The 18,679-nt window shown below is 43.2% G+C and overlaps 1 protein-coding gene across 1 annotated transcript in view; it reads left to right on the top strand.

Moving 5' to 3' along the window:
* The first annotated feature begins 18,327 nt into the window (after positions 1-18,327).
* LOC124775525 (juvenile hormone esterase-like) overlaps positions 18,328-18,679 on the top strand; it is a 156,194-nt gene continuing 155,842 nt past the window's right edge. The window contains exon 1 of the mRNA XM_047250357.1: positions 18,328-18,474. Coding sequence (XP_047106313.1) covers positions 18,328-18,474 — 147 coding nt within the window. The remainder of the gene's footprint in view (positions 18,475-18,679) is intronic.

Here is an 18,679-nt window from a genome sequence, read left to right as displayed (position 1 = left end):
TTGTTTCTACTTTACTACCTTGCAAGTATTCTGTTTATTGCTTCAGTTTTGAACACCAGTGTACATATTTATTGACCTCATGGATTCGTTTGTTAACCTCATGTAACCATATCCGTGACTGGAATATAGCGTGGTTTCGTGGAACTATTCTTCAAATACACTGAACCTGCAGCACTGTCTACAGACAATTTTTACGGCAGGTTTTTCCGCGACGGACACTGAAATTCTGCCTCATTTGCTCACGTACAGAGGAAACACTTATTGAGCGGCAACTCTTTTATCAGGCATATCATCAGAACAAAAACTGCCGCTGTATGTTTGCTGTCACTTGACAGAATGTGATGAAATGATTGATTACCATGACAAGAGAAAAAAGGTCTCATTGGCGGTGCCTTCGTATCTCAAGGAGCAACAGTCTCGCAATTGATATGAGGTTATAGCAACACTTAGTGTGTTCCCTGGAGTACTTAGGGAGTGAAAAACTGCACATTCTCGTGTAGAACGTGGTTCTTGAGTGGAAAGAAAGGAATGTTGCACAAAATATAAACATAGCACAGTTTCTATTTTTATACACTGCTGCACTACTGGACAGCACTTCCATCTCTTGAGCTCTAAACGAGGTCAGATTTCTTCCCAGACGCGTGCACGAGAAGAAAAGCGACTGCCAAAAATTACTGCTAAAGAGGATTCTGGTTTTGCCATCACAACATCGCAAGTCAGTCAATACTGACGCTACACTGAGTTTAATTACACTACTGGTCATTAATATTGCTACACCACGAAGATGACGTGCTACAGACGCGAAATTTGACCGACAGGAAGAAGATGCTGTGATATGTAAATATTAGCTTTTCAGAGCATTCACACAGGGTTGGCGCCGGTGGCGACACCAATAACGTGCTGACATGAGGAAAGTTTCCAACCGATTTCTCATACACAAACGGCAGTTGACCGGCGTTGTCTGGTGAAACGTTGTTGTGATGCCTCGTGTAAGGAGGGGAAATGCGTACCATTACGTTTCCGACTTTCATAAAGGTCGGATTGTAGCCTATCGAGATTGCGGTTTATCCTATCGCGACATTGCAGTCGAGATCCAATGACTGCTGGGAGAATATGGAATCGGTGGGTTCAGGAAGGTAATACCGAACGCCGTGCCGGGTCCCAACGGGCTCGTATCACTAGCAGTCGAGATGACAGGCATCTTATTTGCATGGCTGTAACGGATCGTGCAGCCACGTCTCGATCCCCGAGTCAACAGATGGGGACGTATGCAAGACAGCAACCATCTGCACGAACAGTTCGACGACGTTTGCAGCAGCATGGACTATAAGCTCGGAGACCATGGCTGCGGTTACCCTTGACGCTGCATGTCAGACAGGAGCGCCTGAGATGGTGTACTCAGCGACGAACGTGGGTGCAGGAATGGCAAAATTTCATTTTTTCGTATGAATCCAGGTTCTGTTTACAACATCATGATGGTCGCATCCGTGTTTGGTGACATCGCGGTGAACGCACCTTGGAAGCTTGTATTCGTCATCGCCACACTGGCGTATCACCCAGCGTGATGGTATAGGGTGCCATTGGTTACACGTCTCGGTGACCTCTTGTTCGCATTGACGGCACTCTGAACAGTAGACTTTACATTTCAGATGTGTTACGACCCGTGGCTCTACACTTCATTCGATCCCTGCGAAACCACATATTTCAGCAGGATAGTGCAAGACCGCATGTTGCAGGTCCTGTACGGGCCTTTCTGGATACAGAAAATGTTCGACTGCTGCCCTGGCCAGCACATTCTACAGATCTGTCACCAATTGAAAACGTCTGGTCAATGGCGGCCGAGCAACTGGCACGTCACAATACGCCAGCTAGTACACTTGATGAACTGTGGTATCGTATTGAAGCTGCATGGGCTGCTGTACCTGTACACGCCATCCAAGCTCTGTTTGACTCAATGCCCAGGCGTATCAAGGCCGTTATTACAGCCAGAGATGGTTGTTCTGGGTACTGATTTCTCAGGATCTAGGAACCCAAACTGCGTGAAGATGTAATCACATATCAGTTCTAGTATAATAAATTTGTCCAATGAATACCCGTTTATCATCTGCATTTCTTCTTGGTGTAGCAGTTTTAATGGCCGGTAGTGTACTTCGTCGTTAGCTGAATCATTAGAGATATTACTAGCTTTTTTCTTCGATCATTTGTCTGACTGGTTTGATGCTGCCCATCACGAATTCCTCTCCTGTGCCAACCTCTTCATTTCAGAGTAGCACTTGCAACCCACGTCCTCAATTATTTCTCAGTAGTTTTCAACCTCTACAGCTCCCTCTAGTAGCATGGAAGTTACTCTGTGATGTCTTAACAGATGTCATACCATCTTCTTCCTTCTTCTTGTCAGTGTTTTCCATATATGCCTTTCCTCGCCGATTCTGCGGAGAACCAGCTCATGCTTTACCTTATGAGCCTACCCAAAATTCAACATTCTTCTGTAACAGCACGTCTCAGATGCTTCTATTCTGTTTGGGTTTGCCCATAGTCCATGTTTTGTTGTCATGCAATGCCGTGCTCCAAAAATACATTCTCGGAAATTTATTTCTCAAATTGAGGCCTATGTTTTACACTTGCAGACTTCTCTTAGCCAGGAATGTTCCATTCGTCAGTGTTATGGTTGTAATATCGCCATCTTTGTATATATACATCCATGTGATGAAACTTGGAAGTGTGTGAGTGGTGCTTTACATTATGTGCATATATACACACAAAAAGTGCATTTTACTGTTTCCTCTGCTGCAAGATGATAAACATCCTGCACTGGAAACTAATGGCGCGGATTCGTCATTGACACCACCACCTGAAGGAAGTTTTTTCAAGTGGGGAAACAAAACTCGAAATGACGTAAAACATGAACTAGCCGTCTGAAGATCAACCTATCGGTTCGAAACCGGCAACGGAGCTATTTAAATAAATAAATAGCATTGTAAAAAGTGGCTGGTTGCTGTAATCTTCTTTGTAAGAGACAGCCTATATTTTGTACACTTCCACGGGCTCAAAACGTCAGTTTTAGACACAATAACAAACGGGAATGTCATTTCCTTTTCAACTGTTGGCGCAAAGTCGTTGGAGCGCGTTCCAAATTTCCGTTGCGGTGCTCCCGACATCTTTGTGGCCATTTACGAAGTTCAAGAGATGTGGCCAGCGGCGTTCGCACGTAAGGATGGCTTGTTGATGGCTCCGTAGAAGCACTGTTTATTCACAGCCCATAGATTAGATTCTCCGACCGTCCACATTCATACCAGATCAGCATAATATTTCAAGCTATTGTCAGAGCGCAAACAACATTTTCAGTTTTATATAAACACAATAACCGTCAATATAAGCTTGTTTCAGCTACTAACTAATTTTGCGTTCCATAGCCTAGTGCCAAAGCGCAGTCAACATCTTCAATTTCGTGTAAACGCAGTAACCGTCAGTATAAGCTTGTTTCACCCACTGATTAATTTTACGTTATGTAGTTCACGTGCATATCACACCGGATATAACCTTCATCCAGTTCAGTATATTTGGTGGGGCTTTAACACATGCCACTGATAGCATCAAATATTACGTTCCTCTTCTCACAACTTTGAATTCCCCAAATAAGGATGTAAATAAACTAATTTCGGAAAACTGCGGAAAACATTTCGAAGTTCCTAAAATAAAAGCATGAAGCGAATAACTTAAATACAGTACCGCTGCGGAAAGCTACGTTATGATTTGTTGGGCTTGCATCATTTTTCCTCGGTGAATTTCCCTTTGCAGACGAGGACATAACTCGGTTCAGCGAGAACGAAAATCGACGTCCGATACTGTAAAGTTGTCGAGGGTGCATTCTTTAAACGGACATTGGCAAATTTAAGGTTGACTGTGCTCAGTGATACACTTATTGTTTAACAGTCGTCCTTACAATGTTCACGTACATTGAACAAAATTACTAACGAAAGAACAACTTTACAGAAAGATAGGATACATGTAGTTAGTGTTATGGTGTCAATGTGATAGTGATGTGTCCAACAGAAGCGTCGTATCATAGAGAGCTGTGAGAATTTGACTACGTGGAAATGGTGATACGTGAGTTGGCAGCCGAGTGTCTAACGCCCGACAAATGGTTAAAATGGCTCCAAGCACTATGGGACTTAATATCTGAGGTCATCAGTCCCCTAGAAATTAGAACAACTTAAACTTAACTAACCTAAGGACATCACACAAATCCATGCCCGAGGCAGGATTCGAACCTGTGACCGTAGCGGTTGCGCGGATCCAGACTGAAGCGCCTAGAACCACTCGGCCACACCGGTCGCCTAACGCCCGACAGCAAGCAACGTTTCCCATAGGTATGTCAAAGTATACATTAGACTCGACCAACGGACGACATTTCTCTTCACAGGTGATTCCCTTATTAACTTCCTGATCTGTCACGATTTCGTGAGAAACAGGAGCATGAAATCATCTATCACATCGCCGAGAAAGAAATACGTTCGTGAAAGTGTCTTTGCCTGAGGTTGTAAATCTTCAGAAGGACGCACATATCTCTTTGTCTTTCTACCACGAATTCTGGCTGCATTGGTCTCAAGCCGGATGTGCAGGTGTTAATTCTAGAGACGACAGCCTTCAGACACTTAGGGTTCACGACATGAACGAAAATCAATCTCATGCAGTACAAAACGTGATGAATAACGACCAAGTAACCCAGAGAGCGCGTTTAGGGTATTTTTGCATTCCTTCTTCCCAGTTTCTAGTGAAATCGCAGAACAAACTGTTACCAGCGTCATAAAGTCTTTTATATATATATATTGTGCGTAATCACACTGTGAAGTGTCGTGATTGTTCTCTGTGAAACTGTGTCCCATTTGACTTTTCAAATTCCTACGTGCAAAGTTTGGACTTAAAATTATAGGACTAGTGTCTTCTTTTTTAGATTATGTCACAAAAGTAACTATGTTTCATTTTACTAAGTGTCGTTTTATGTGGTGTGTCCTTCATTTACTTCCAAAACTATCACACAGAAACCATTAGGTTCCACAGGACAGTATTTCATCGCAAAGAAAGTCCTCAGAGCTAAAATATTTAAGTAACATAGCTTTCCTACGGGAATTTAACCGGATTTCGTCAACAAACAGAAACGATACATCTGAGAACAATTCCTACATAACGGACAGATAGCGACAACTCCTTATAGATACAAAGGACCAGTGATCATACTGGAAGAAGAATTTCCAGAGAACTGGCGGTAACGGCTGTTCCCTGCAGACACAGAGCACCAGTGTGCTTGCTAGAAATACCAAGATAACAAATGAATCAATAACGTTGACTCACTGGAAGAAATACAGGTACATCTCAACCACCTTTTTTCAGAAATCTAACAAATGGCGGATTTTTCTATGAAACAAATCTCCTGGAACTGAAAATCTGGAGTTATAAAGATAATTTTTGTTATTAGCGAATGCGTCATGAGAAATGGAGCATAAGCTTGGACTGAATGGGCATGGGAAAGTAAATTTATTATGTGCTTTTTGAAAAAAACATTTAAATATTCGCCTTTAGAAACACAGGAAAAACACGTAGAAAGCTTGTGTATAGCCGTACGGTGATCCGATAGTGACTCATGTCCTTTATTGTTTTATCCAGTGTGAAATCTCACTTTGAATGCAAGACAGTTCACGCATGTGATGTTAAAGCTTCGCTCGAATGACTAATAAAACAGAACAAAATATAAAGTCGTCAGTACTGTCAATACTTTGCAGCTGAGACTGCTAACGCTAGTCACACCCATCTCGTCCCAGATTAACAGTGTCGAAGGCCTTGGTGTAAAATATTATATTCGTAGCTATGTAGTCTAGTGGAGAAGAGAAATGGTGATGTATAGTTTCTCGTCGCCGGATTAGGGACCTATATCGTCGTTTACAGCTGAAATATCTTCAGGCTATCTAATTGAGTGAAACAGTCAGAAGTCAAATTTGTAAGAGGCAGAAACATTTAAATGACTGCTAATGTAAATGCTGTAGAAAGAACAGTTTTACTGACACACATGAATGGGGAGTTCCTATAAATGAATCTTTTCTTAATCCAATATGAAATCTATTTAATGAACCTTAATATCCCAGAATTGTTCAAAGCGAAGTGCAGAGACTGCTTATACCTGTTCTGCAGTATAGATGATGTCGTCGTCATCAACGACTCCAAGGAAAGCAAATCAAAATAACCGCGAAAGTGTCCTCACGTGTCCTAGCGTGGCCACCAAAAGCGATTTACGAAACTGCAGTACCAGAGTTCGATCCTTATGCTTGCGTAACCAAAGAAAGTCAATTCCATTTAGTGTTTTTCAATGGTCTCTCCAAAGATGCCTATAAACCTACTTGTTGTCTGCGGACTCAGACACACACACACACACACACACACACACACACACACACACACGAGAGCGCACGTGCGCTCTCTCAAGAAGATTCCTCTGTGTCTCTTACTTTCTACAAAAACGAAAAACCGGGAGGAAGATTGAGATGAATGTGGAGTTTTTACATTGCTTTACAAAATAAGATCGAGACTTTTTCTGCGGTAGACGGCGTTCACAAATTGTGGTTCGTTCTTGTGCACCTACCTGGTGTAACTACGGAACTTAGCAGCCACATTAATACACCGCTGTCAAGTGAGATTGTAGTACCAGTTAAGATAGTATGTGAGGAAATTTTAGCTATTGTACAATACAGTACAACAAATACAGTATGTGATTAAATAAGCAGGTGAGTTGGGTTATCCGTAGTGCGAAAATTAGAATACTGGTGGATATGTCTGACAGTAAAAATGGCTGTAGATAGGACCGGTACGAGAACAAAAGCGAATTACAATTTGGCGCCTCCTGTCCTCCCTCTTTTTCCCTCGCTTACTTTAATCCGTGCCGGTTTCCACTATTCGTCCTGCTTCTCACTCTACACAAATCTAGCATATGGGTGCCCCTAGCACCCCTCTGATCTTGGCGCCCCAAGCGGCCGGTACTAATTGTGAAACTTCACGTACAGAAATATCACAGCTGTGGTGCCTCTGGCGCCGCTCTCCGCTCGGCGCCGCAAAAGGCGGCTTGTGTTGCTTGGGTCTTAAACGAGCGCTGGTTCTCACTCGGCTGGGTACAAAATTCGAGTCTGGATGAAACATACAATATCGCTCAAAAGTAATTTGTAGTTTAACTAGTAAGTTGGTAGGTACGTTTGTCTGTATGCGGAATCAAATCAAACCTGTTGTTCAGACAGAAGACTGCTTGACTTCGCCGCAGTTACGTGTACCGATTGCTGAGTGTATATAAGCATCGATTTTAGCCGTAAACAGTGTTTCTAACGCGTTAATAAGTATTTTGTAGAAAGGGAAAATTGGAAATACCCTAACTACATAGAGCAAACCTAATTTTAAAAATTTTATTTATTTACTGCAATGCCTAAAACTGAAGAATATTCAGTAGATTTCAGACAAGCTGTCTTAACAACACTGATTCAACCCCAAACTCAGTCCTCCATTGGAACCTCACAACAGCTTGTGAGTATCTGCGCTCCGCTTCAGAAAAAGAGGGGGACGACAGAGAACAATGCGCGAAGTGGTAGGCCCACCCCAAAAGAAGGTAGGATCATTCAAAGGCAATCGATGGCTGATCCCGAAAATTCCGCCCGGGCAATAAGTGATGGATCATGTTTCGACAGTTAAATGTCGCTTAGCAGCTACAGATATGTACAGCAGGCGACTTTCTCGAATACCTATGGTAAATGCGAAATATTGGAACAGGACACAACAGTTTGCTAAGGAGGATATGTCACGAACCATTAAAGAATGGGCAAAAATTCGATGGAGTAAAGAAATCAAGATTATATTCTTCTCCTCAGGCAGTTTACAGAACGTTCGAAGGCCGAAAAACAAGAGGAACGATGAAATACAAAGTAGCTACCATGAAGCACAGAGGACGATGTACCATTGTGTGGGGCCATTTCTCAAAAACTGGTGCAGGTCCTATCACTGAAATTCATGGCACAATGGACAGTATGAAGTGTGGTGACATTTTAACGGACCATGTGATACCTAACGGAACTGGATTCAGCATGATAACCATCCGAAGCAGATTTCTGGCAATTTGGAGACAGCTCTGAAGCAGTACAAAATAATGCTATTCGTGTGGCCCAACCAAAGTCCAGACTTAAAACCTATAAAACAACTCTGGACCGAGCCGGGCACATTCTACAAAGAATTGTGTGAACTATGGAAGAAGATTGCTCATGCGCTATTGGCCAAACTCGTGGATTCCACGCCATCTGAGTGTGCTGCAGTTAATACACTCAAAGGGCTATGCAACCAAGTGCTAACCAAAGAACATTATGGGTCAAGACTTCATAACTGTTTACCTTCAGTCTAGTTTTAACAAAATGATTTTGAACCTACGTAATTTGTTCATTTTTATTTTATTATTGGTGCAAAGTTTAAGAAAGCGTAAAAAAAAGGAAAGAAAACGCGCTGCCATTCCTCGGCCCAGGTCTGCCGCTGGGCGTACCAGAATTGACTAGCAAGCCTCTGTTGCTACGTCAGGGGAAGCCGCAACAGTAACCACCGTTCTGGCAGTCCATGATGCTGCAGTGTCGTCGCAGTGTCCGCGTTGATACTTGTCTTCCTCTGAACACGTCCATTTCCCCAATCAAGGTAAACGGGTTGGATAAAAATGTGGAAACACCGCGAGAGATGCAAGTTTGATGATAAATGCCGAAGCTAATCAAACTTGCAGATTGTGGAACTATATTTGACCACGAGAAGCACCTGTACAATATGAAATGATAATTAAACCAACACCCTAGCCGAAAACAGGCGTTGATATACATCATTGTGGACATGTTGAAAATGTGTGCCCTGTTCGGGACTCGAACCCGGGATATCCTCCTTACATTGTAGACGCTCCATCCATCTGACCCACCGAGGGCATGTTCCCCCTGAGATCCACATTCTCAACATGTCCACACCACTACATCCGTAGTGCGCCTAACAGATGTTTGCCCATCACACTCATTACTCGTGGCAGATTGATCTACCAAGTCCCGTACGAGTTGGAGCATAGCATGTGCCTTCGCACAAGAAGGTCAATGGCCTGGTAGCCATATTTTAAATGTATATGAGCAGCCCGTAGTGGCCGAGCATTTCTAGGCGCTTCAGTCTGGAACCGCACGACCGCTACGGGTGCAGGTTCGAATCCTGCCTCGGGCGTCGATGTGTGAGATGTCCTTATGTTATCCGGCCGCGGTGGCCGAGCGGTTCTAGGTCTACAGTCCGGAACCGCGCAGCTGCTACGGTCGCAGGTTCGAATCCTGCCTCGGGCATGGATGTGTGTGATGGGGTTAGTTAGGTTTAAGTAGTTCTAAGTTCTAGGGGACTCATGACCTCATATGTTAAGTCCCATAGTGCTCCGAGCCATTTGTCCTTAGGCTAGTTAGGTTTAAGTAGTTCTAAGTTTTAGCGGACTGATGACCTCAGATGTTAAGTCCCATAGAGCTCAGAGCCATTTGAACCATTTAACTGTATATGAAGGTAGTAGCTGCTCCGGAAACAACAGATACCATTGATGACCGTCCAGCTTCTCTACAATGAAATGATAATTAAATCGACACCCTAGCTGCAAACAGGCGTTGATATACATCATTGGGGACATGTTGAGTGTGATAGGCAAAGATCTATTGGGCGCACTACGAATGTAGTGGTGTTGACATGTTGGGAATATGGGTCACACCGGGAGCGTCAAGGGATAAGTCCCTGCAGGCACACTATCCTTTATACCCTCGGTGGCTCAGATGGATAGAGCGTCTGCCATGTAAGCAGGAGATCCCGGGTTCGAGGTCTGGTCGGGGCACACATTTTCAACAAGTCCCCAATGATGTATATCAACGCCTGTTGGCAGCTAGGGTGTCGATTTAATTATCATTTCATTCTACGGAAACTGCCGGTCATCAACAGACACTACGTTCATGTATACCTGTACAATGTCCTTATTACGGTGCAAGTGCCAGTCGTGGTCAGAGCGCTGACCTTTATAGTCGTGAGTACAGGATGTCGGAGTTTGACTTCGAATGTGGGCAAACTGTTGCTGTTCGTATGGAAGGTGCTTTCGTAAACAAGGGAGCCAAAGTGTGTCGCGCTGCAACAGGCAGCGCAACCAGGGAAAGCGGAGAAACGTGATCCACTGAGACCGTACCAGGACGAAAGTTTGTGTTGATTGATCGTGATAGACGTTTATAGAAGAGAATTGCGACGAAAAATAAGAGGACGGGAGCTGCAAGAGTATCTGCAGATCTAAATATCGCACTCGCAAACCCATACAGGGCAAAAAATGTATGACATTTTGACCAATGCTGCGAGCTGTATGAATTGTTATATTATTCTGAAATGCCAAGATAGGTTTGTAAATTATTTTCTTGATTACCGGTGTCATCATCGGATCTTGTAATTATTAACAGGAATTAATAATCTCTACAAACTTGCAAATCACGTCGGGATGAGACCGAGACCGAGACGGAGTTACGTTCCTACAATGCCGCATGAGGAAACTGGTTGGGCACCACGGAAGACTGACGTCTACACGACCGAGGATAACCAACCAGTATGTTCCCACTGCGGGCGACCGGGATATGTGGTGCGCTATTGTCGAGAAAGGCGGCGGATATTTGATGCCGCCCACGGCAGAAGACAGCCGACGACAACTTGGAGACGACGAAGATGAAGATGTGGGTGCAGGAAGACGTAGGTCACAATCGCCGCAAGCTAGCCGCTGGAGAGGACGCTCCCCAACACGCCGATCAAGGTCTCCATCGCCTTTTAGAAGCTCCAGCCGATCACCTACCCTCCGCAACCTGGAAAACTAAAGGGTGCGACCTTCCTTGTAGGTGAGGCCGCCGAAGAGAAAAATCCTCCGCCGTCGATCACTGCAAAAATGATAGGAAACTACGTCGATATCCTCATGGATAGGCGACCAGCCCAAGCTCTTGTGGACTCTGGAGCATCATATTCAGTCATTTCGGAGAAGTACCGTCGCCAGTTGCAGAAAATCGTATTCGTCGACAGCAAAACATCCCTGCAGAAGGTAGCCAATGGCAAGTATGTAAAACCCACAGGAAGATGTATCATTCGTATGGATATAAGTGGCCACACACAGCCCTTAGAATTCATCGTCTTACAAGAGTGTAATCATGTAGTCATTCTCGGATTGGACTTTTTGAAAGCTTCTCAGGCAATTGTAGGTTGTGGTCGGTAAAAGATTATGCTAGACGAGATGAGATACTGCGGACAGGAAGATGCACATCCGAGTGTGTGGAGACTATGTGTGCTGGATGAAGTGATCATTACTGCAGTCAGCGCTAGAAAGTGAAAGGTATAGGTTAATGTTAGTCAGGGCCCATTCTTTCGTAGGGATTTTTTGAAAGTCAGATTGCGTTGCGCTAAAAACATTGTATGTCAGTTTAAGCACAGTCATGTATAATTGTTCAAAGGGGACGTTACATGAAATGCCACATGACTATTGAACGATGTTCTTATGCTTTGCTTTGTACATAGTTGCTTATTTCATTTGATATCTAGTTTCTAGCTGCACTGCAGCATTGGTTAAAATAAAATTTTATAGATGTACTAATATAAATATTTTCTGTCTACAGATCGAGTAAATAATAATTTTTTTAAAAAAATGAGGGAGCACAAAATGACATTTACCTTCACAGGAACTGCATTCATAATTTTCTTTTCAAGTAATTGGTAACTTTTTGGTAGAATAACTTCTTGTGGTGCACCACTTTAATTACTTAGACATTAAGATGTGATTATACATTTCCCTTATCTGCATTGTTATCTTTAGTGTACTATTTTTTCTGCTTGAGCTATGTCATGTTTAGATATAAGCTGCTGTTTGCCAGGCATAGTGCTACTGAACTTTAATTTGTGTTACTCTGCTAAGCCAGATTTATTTTTTTGTTGCTGCACATTGGCTCATATTAGTTGTAATGTTGCATTGCTTGGTAATTTAGATTTACTGTAGCTTGCTTTGCAATTTTCCAGTTTTTTGGTCATTGCTGTTTGTGTTACTTATTTTGTGCTGCTGCATTGCCTCGTCCCTTAGTTTAGCATCTGAGCTCAGTAGATTTAAGTTAGCTTAAGAGGGGGTAGCCTCTAAGAGAATGAGTTGCGATGAATTGGAAGAAATGCATTGAGAAAACAGGTTTAGGTAGGATTTTCTTGGAAATAAATGTTGAGGTAAGAAATGTGTGAACATATAAATACAGAAAGCATGCTTAGATAGAATTTTTTTGGTGGAAACAAAGGATGAAGTAAGAGGAAAGATATATGAAGTTTTGGGTTGGACTGCAGTACCAAATGTTACACTGAAAACGAACCCTGTCCTTTCCTATTGGTGTTATCCCACTATGTGTTTGTGTACCCTTGTGTATTTGTTTTCTTCCTGTCTCTGTGTAGTTTCATAGAATTTTTTTTTCTTTTAATATTAAGCTACATTCACTATGATGAGGAATACTGTTATCCTCGAATATAATTGGCATTAATAATATGTTGTTTACTTTGTAAAGATGTTTAGACATTATTTATTCTGTTTTGTGTTAATGCTCATGTGTGAAGTTGGTGTTTCGAAAGTTATTCTGATCTTTTATGTATGTACTCATGTCATAATTCCTGGAACACTGACGTATATGTTATTTCGATTCTTTTGTAAAGCCTGTACTACAAATGTTATCTGTATTATTATGTTCTTTAATGATGTATTTTGTACCTTTGTTATTGTATTTTTATGTTACCAAATTGTAATTGTTACCAGTTCTTCAAATTAAGTAACATTTCACTGCACACGTTTCTGTTGGTCATAGTACATGGACAATATGTGAGAAGTAGGGACTGATAGTGTTTGCACGTGTGTTAATAATTCAGCAAGGGACTGGAAAACAGCATTGCTGGTTCTAAGGACAATTCCAAACACTTTGTGAGTGCACAAGTGGTGGTTTATGGACTTGCTATATTCTCTGCAAGACTCTTCGATGGTGATTGTGCACCTGCACAGTCGCAACAGATGGCTGCTGGCCATTTCTACAAGGACTACAGTGGGTCTACACCTTTGCTGACTCACCAGTACCATTATTTCTACAAGGCCTGCAGTGGGTCTGCACCTCTGGTGGCCCACCAATACCGTAATCTCTACCAGGACTACAGTGGGTCTGTTCTGTGATGACCTACCTACCAATATTCTTCAAAACGTCGAATGACTCTGCTGTGGGTTTGCTATGTTGTGGCCCATTACCTGTCTGCATGTCAAGAGTCAGCACTGTCTTTCCGTTGGAAGGACAACACTACTTCTTCAAGACTGCATGGAAATCCACTACTTCTATGTGCATTTTCTTTAACTGCTCAGACTTTGAGAAAAACTCAGCATTTTTACTGTGATGAACAATGTGGACTGTCTTTATGGACTGTGAGAAATTTTTAGCTTTTGACCAACATTGTATCGATAAGTGTGTGCATTTGATTTCTTTGTTATTGTAATTATGAAAAACTTTTTTCAAATCTGTATTGGCCACTGCCCAATCCAATTTGTAAAAATTTTTTGTGGGGAGCATGGGGGCTATGTAAGTAGGCTGTTTAGGTTTTTTTATTGGTAACGCCACCTCTGTATGAAAATCACTGGCTGTGCTGTGTGCAGTCTGTGGCTGCTTTGCATTGTTGTAATACTCGCCATTGTAGTGTTAGGCAGCTGGCTGTGAACAGCGCGTAGCGTTGCGCAGTTGGAGGTGAGCCGCCAGCAGTGGTGGATGTGGGGAGAGAGATGGCGGAGTTTTGAAATTTGTCATGAACTGCTATATTTATATATGATGATATCAAGGTAAATACATTGTTTGTTCTCTATTAATATCTTTGATTTGCTAACTATCCCTATCAGTAGTTAGTGCCTTCCATAGTTTGAATCTTTTATTTAGCTGGCAGTAGTGGCGCTCGCTGTATTGCAGTAGCTTGAGTAGCGAAGATTTTTGTGAGGTAAGTGATTTGAGAAAGGTATAGGTTAATGTTAGTCAGGGCCCATTCTTTCGTAGGGATTTTTTGAAAGTCAGATTGCGTTGCGCTAAAAACATTGTATGTCAGTTTAAGCACAGTCATGGATAATTGTTCAAAGGGGACGTTACAAAAGGTATCTGTCATGTGTCATGCCATGCATCAACCCATGGATCCTGTAGTGGAATGTAAGAGAAGCATACCACTGAAGAAGAACTTGGTCATCCCAGCTTCTGTCGTCTCGTTTAAGAACGGATTCGGTGAATTGTGGATAGTTAATGTCGCCGAGAACCGCAGATCCTTCCAAGATGCATGTGTGTAGCAAACGCTGAGTCGTTAACTGCAGAACAGCTGAGCGTCATAGAAACCTCCCATGCCGTCTGTGGGCGAAATTAGCGGTACCACTACGGGACAATATCATCTAGCTCGACTATCACCAGATTTTACTATGGAACAACAGAAGAAGATACTTACCATTCTTAAAGAGTTCTCTGAATGTCTCAATCCACAGGTGAAGAGCAAATGAGACAAATCGATGGTGAAGTACCGGATGAGCACTGGAGACCATCAACCAATAACCCAGAGAGCATACCGTGTGTCAGCAATGGAACATAGAATAATTCAAGACGAGGTAGAGAATACGATGAAGAATGAAATTATTCAGCCTTCGCAGAGTCCATGGTCGTCATCAGTGGTTCTCGTTAGGAAGAAGGATGCCAGTCGGCGCTTTTGTGTTGATTACAGGTAACTTAATAAGATAACTAAAAAGGACGTTTACCCTCTTCCACTAATTGACAATAAACTAGATTGTCTGAAGGGGGCTAAGTTTTTCTCAACCATGGACATGTACTCGGTATACTGGCAAATCGACGTAGATGAGGCTGATGGTGAGAAAACTGTATTCATCACCCCTGAGGGCCTGTTTGAGTTTAAGGTAATGCCGTTTGGTTTGTGTAATGCACCCGCAACTTCTGAATGGATGATGGACAATCTTCTAAGCCACCTGAAGTTAACGATGTGTCTTTGTTATTTAGATCACATTATAGTGTTCTCAGAGACATTTGATGAACATTTAAAAATACTGAAGGCAGTTCTTATGTGTCTCCAACAAGGCGAACTAAAACTTTATACAAGAAGGTGTCGCTTTGGAGAAACAGAAATCAAAGTACTTTGACACCTTGTGTCAAACGAAGGTGTGCGGCCAGACCCAGACAAGGTGAGAGTTATAACGGAATTTCCTATTCTTAAAAGTATTAGAGATGTGAGAAGCTTCCTCGGATTATGTTCTTATTACCGTTGTTTTATCAAAGACTTTTGTATCAAAGCCAGACCACTCAAACAGTCGTTAAAAGCTGATGCTAAATTTATCTGGGGTGGTGCTCAACGAGATTCTTTCGATGTGCTGCGAAAAGCTCTGACGACTGATCCTGCACTTGGTATGTATGATGAGAGAGCTCCTACAGAACTACGCACGGATGCCAGTGGGTATGGGATCGGTGCTGTTCTGGTGTAAATGTCGGATGGAAAAAAGAAGGTTATTGCCTATGCTTCTAGGAAACTCACAAAAGCCGAGAGAAACTACTCATCTACAGAAAGAGAATGTCTTGCTGTGATCTGGGCCATGTGCAAATTTCGACAGTACCTCTACGGAAGGCCAGTCACAGTTGTTACAGACCATCATTCACTTTGCTGGTTGAGAAGTCTTAAGGATCCAACACGACGACTCGCCAGGCGGGCACTACGTCTTCAAGAGCATGACACCAAGATGCCGACTGTCTCTCAAGAAACCCTGTTCAAGACCATCAAGACTTTGATGAAGGTAGTGACTGTCTAGCTGCACTCCAAGATTTCTCTGCTGATCAGAAGGAGGACGCCAAGATATCTTAAATTATGCTTGCCTTAAATCGGTCAGAGGATGTGAAAGGACAAATTAAGGTAGTTAATGGATTACGTTGCAAGAGAAACTTTGATCCGTTTGGAAAGAGGTGGCTAACAGTGATTCCATAACACATGCGCTTAGATGTTCTAAAAAAATTCCATGACAGACCTGAGGCTGGACACATAGGATTTATTGACATACGATAGGCTCCGCAAGAGATTTTTCTTGCCAGGTTTACTTAGGAGTGTCCGTCACTATGTGTCGCACTGTAGAGAGTGCCAGAGAAGAAAGGCGGTTCCTCAGAAACCACCTGGCCGACTCATAGCAATTTCATCGGCCGAAACGCCTTTCCAGCGTGTTGGAATTGACCTCGTCGGACAATTTCCAACGTCCGCTAGTGGAAATAGATGGATTATTATTTGCACTGATTATCTGACACGCTATGCCATTACAGAAGCTTTGAAAACAGCCGAAGCAGCCGAGGCAGCCAAATTCATCGTGTAAGACATTGTATTAAAACGCGGTGCCCGAAGGTCGTTTATTACGAATCGAGGGAAAGTTTTTCAATCGAATCTTGTGACAGAGATAAACCGTCGGTGCAACATTAGTCATCACATTACGACTGCCCACCATCCACAAACTACCGGGCTTACTGAACGCCTTAATAAAACCTTGACCGACAAGCTATTAATGTTCGTCAATGTTGAGCAGAGCAACTGGGTTGAGGTGCTACCTTTCGTGACGTTTGCCTGCAAAACTGCCAAACAAGACAACGCAAGATTTACGCCATTTTTCCTGGTGCATGAGCATGAGGCGACTGCGACGATGGACACTGTGTTTTCGTTAAATCCTGACGACGAGGACGACGACTACATCGGCTAGGTTTTAACCAGAGCTGAGGAAGTTCGGCTGTTAGCTCGACTCCGCACCCTGCAGGTTGAAGAAAACGATCGCTGAAGGTAAGACGCGAGCCACCACCCTGATGTGTACCAGCCTGGTGGACCTGTCTGGATCTTCATTGCTGTTCGGAAGGTTGGTCTCTCTGAGAAGCTCCTCAGGCGCCACTGTGGACCGTATAAGGTTGTAAGACAGTTTTCTGACGTTACTTATGAAACTGAAGGTTTCGACCCCGACATAAAACGACGAAAGATCAGAGATACGGTCCACGTCCTTCGAGTGAAGCCCTATTAGGATCCTGCATCCAAGTGTAAATTCGAAGCTCTAGCGACAGGCAACAAGCGGAAAGGTGACGATGAGCGTAGCGGATAAGGAAGTTCTCAGAAGTTCTCAGAAGACCACCGCCAGGGCGGACTAGAAGGACGCAACAATGAGACGCTGTTCTCTTAAGGAGGGAGCAAAGTCGCAGAAGGATCTTCGCGGAGTAGTCACCATGGTGTAGTGGTTATGATACTAGACTGTGGCATGGATGGTCGTGAGTTCTCAACCCATCTGCACTGTAAAATTTTACTTTCTACATTTGCTTCGAGTACATTCTAGAAGTATCCACAAATGTCAAGAATCATTGTATTGGAATCTTCTGTAACTGTATATATACTGTATGTGTTCTAGCCGGAGGGAGTTCACTCGGCGCTCTTGTATATGCAAGTGCTGAATAGACCTGCGTTAACTAAAGTTCGTCATTCATCTAATTACACCTTCTTCTAAGTAACAACCCCTGTATGCGCCCTGGCTCTACGATACTGTCCTTTCTGGCACTAGTCACATGGAGCGACTGAGAAATTGCGTAGCGTTGAATGTAGCCCTCCTACATCCCTCGATTCTGTATGGATTCTCGAAAGGCCATGATCCGGCAGCTGTCTAATTCCGAAAAGTGGAATTCTTCAGTTTACATAACACGATCTTCCCACAAGCAAAAGATGTTCAGTAGCGACTGCTGAGTGAGACGCTCATTATCTAATTCTTTCCTTATCTTCCGTGTGTAGACAGAAGCACTTTTATCTAGTTTGTAGTGTTTTACTGAAGTGCTTATCATTGGGCTGTCCCATTTAGCATAATTTATGCCATACTAATGTTTGTGTGTTTTACAAGTTTAAGGGCCAGTAGTTCTACCATAGTACTGACAACGTTAATGAGCGTAGACTTTTATTTAGTAAAATCCACTGTCTTAATTCATCAGATACGGAAAGTGGATTACTGTCACAAGAAGATCAACAGCGGCGGATACACTAAAGCTGAAACGGATGACTAAACTGAGAGTCAGCTAGTGACGTGCATGCCTTGCACTTTCCACGCCAGCGGAAACTTTCGAGGAATTGACACCTCACTGATAACGGAGCGGTGTCCCGCTATCTCACCCACACTGGGCGCGGCAGGCTGACCACCGGGTCAGACCGCCGAGAGACATGGCACGAGTAGGAGCCGCGGTGACGGTGACCATCCCGCAGGGCACGCTCAGGGGCCGCAAGGCCAAGACGCCCTCTGGCCGGCCCTACAGCGCATTCCAGGCCATCCCGTACGCGCTGCCGCCTGTCGGCCCTCTCAGGTTCAAGGTGAGCTCTCTTAAGAAATAGATTTACTACTATCGAGTAGTTTGGTAAAGCTATAGTAATCTGTTAATGCACTGATCTTTTGAGTCATCTCTCCCCTGGTTTCAAGTGACTCGCCACTATTTGTTTTCCCGTTCCAAACACTTCATCTCAGTTATTACTGAAATACATTCAAATTTTTGTTTTATAAAATATTTGGCCTCTACAG

Source organism: Schistocerca piceifrons, chromosome 2 (genome assembly GCF_021461385.2).
Source record: "Schistocerca piceifrons isolate TAMUIC-IGC-003096 chromosome 2, iqSchPice1.1, whole genome shotgun sequence".
In the NCBI taxonomy this organism is placed as follows: Eukaryota; Metazoa; Arthropoda; class Insecta; order Orthoptera; family Acrididae; genus Schistocerca; species Schistocerca piceifrons.
Note: the sequence above shows the minus strand (reverse complement) of the source record. Positions and strands in the feature narration are given on the sequence as shown.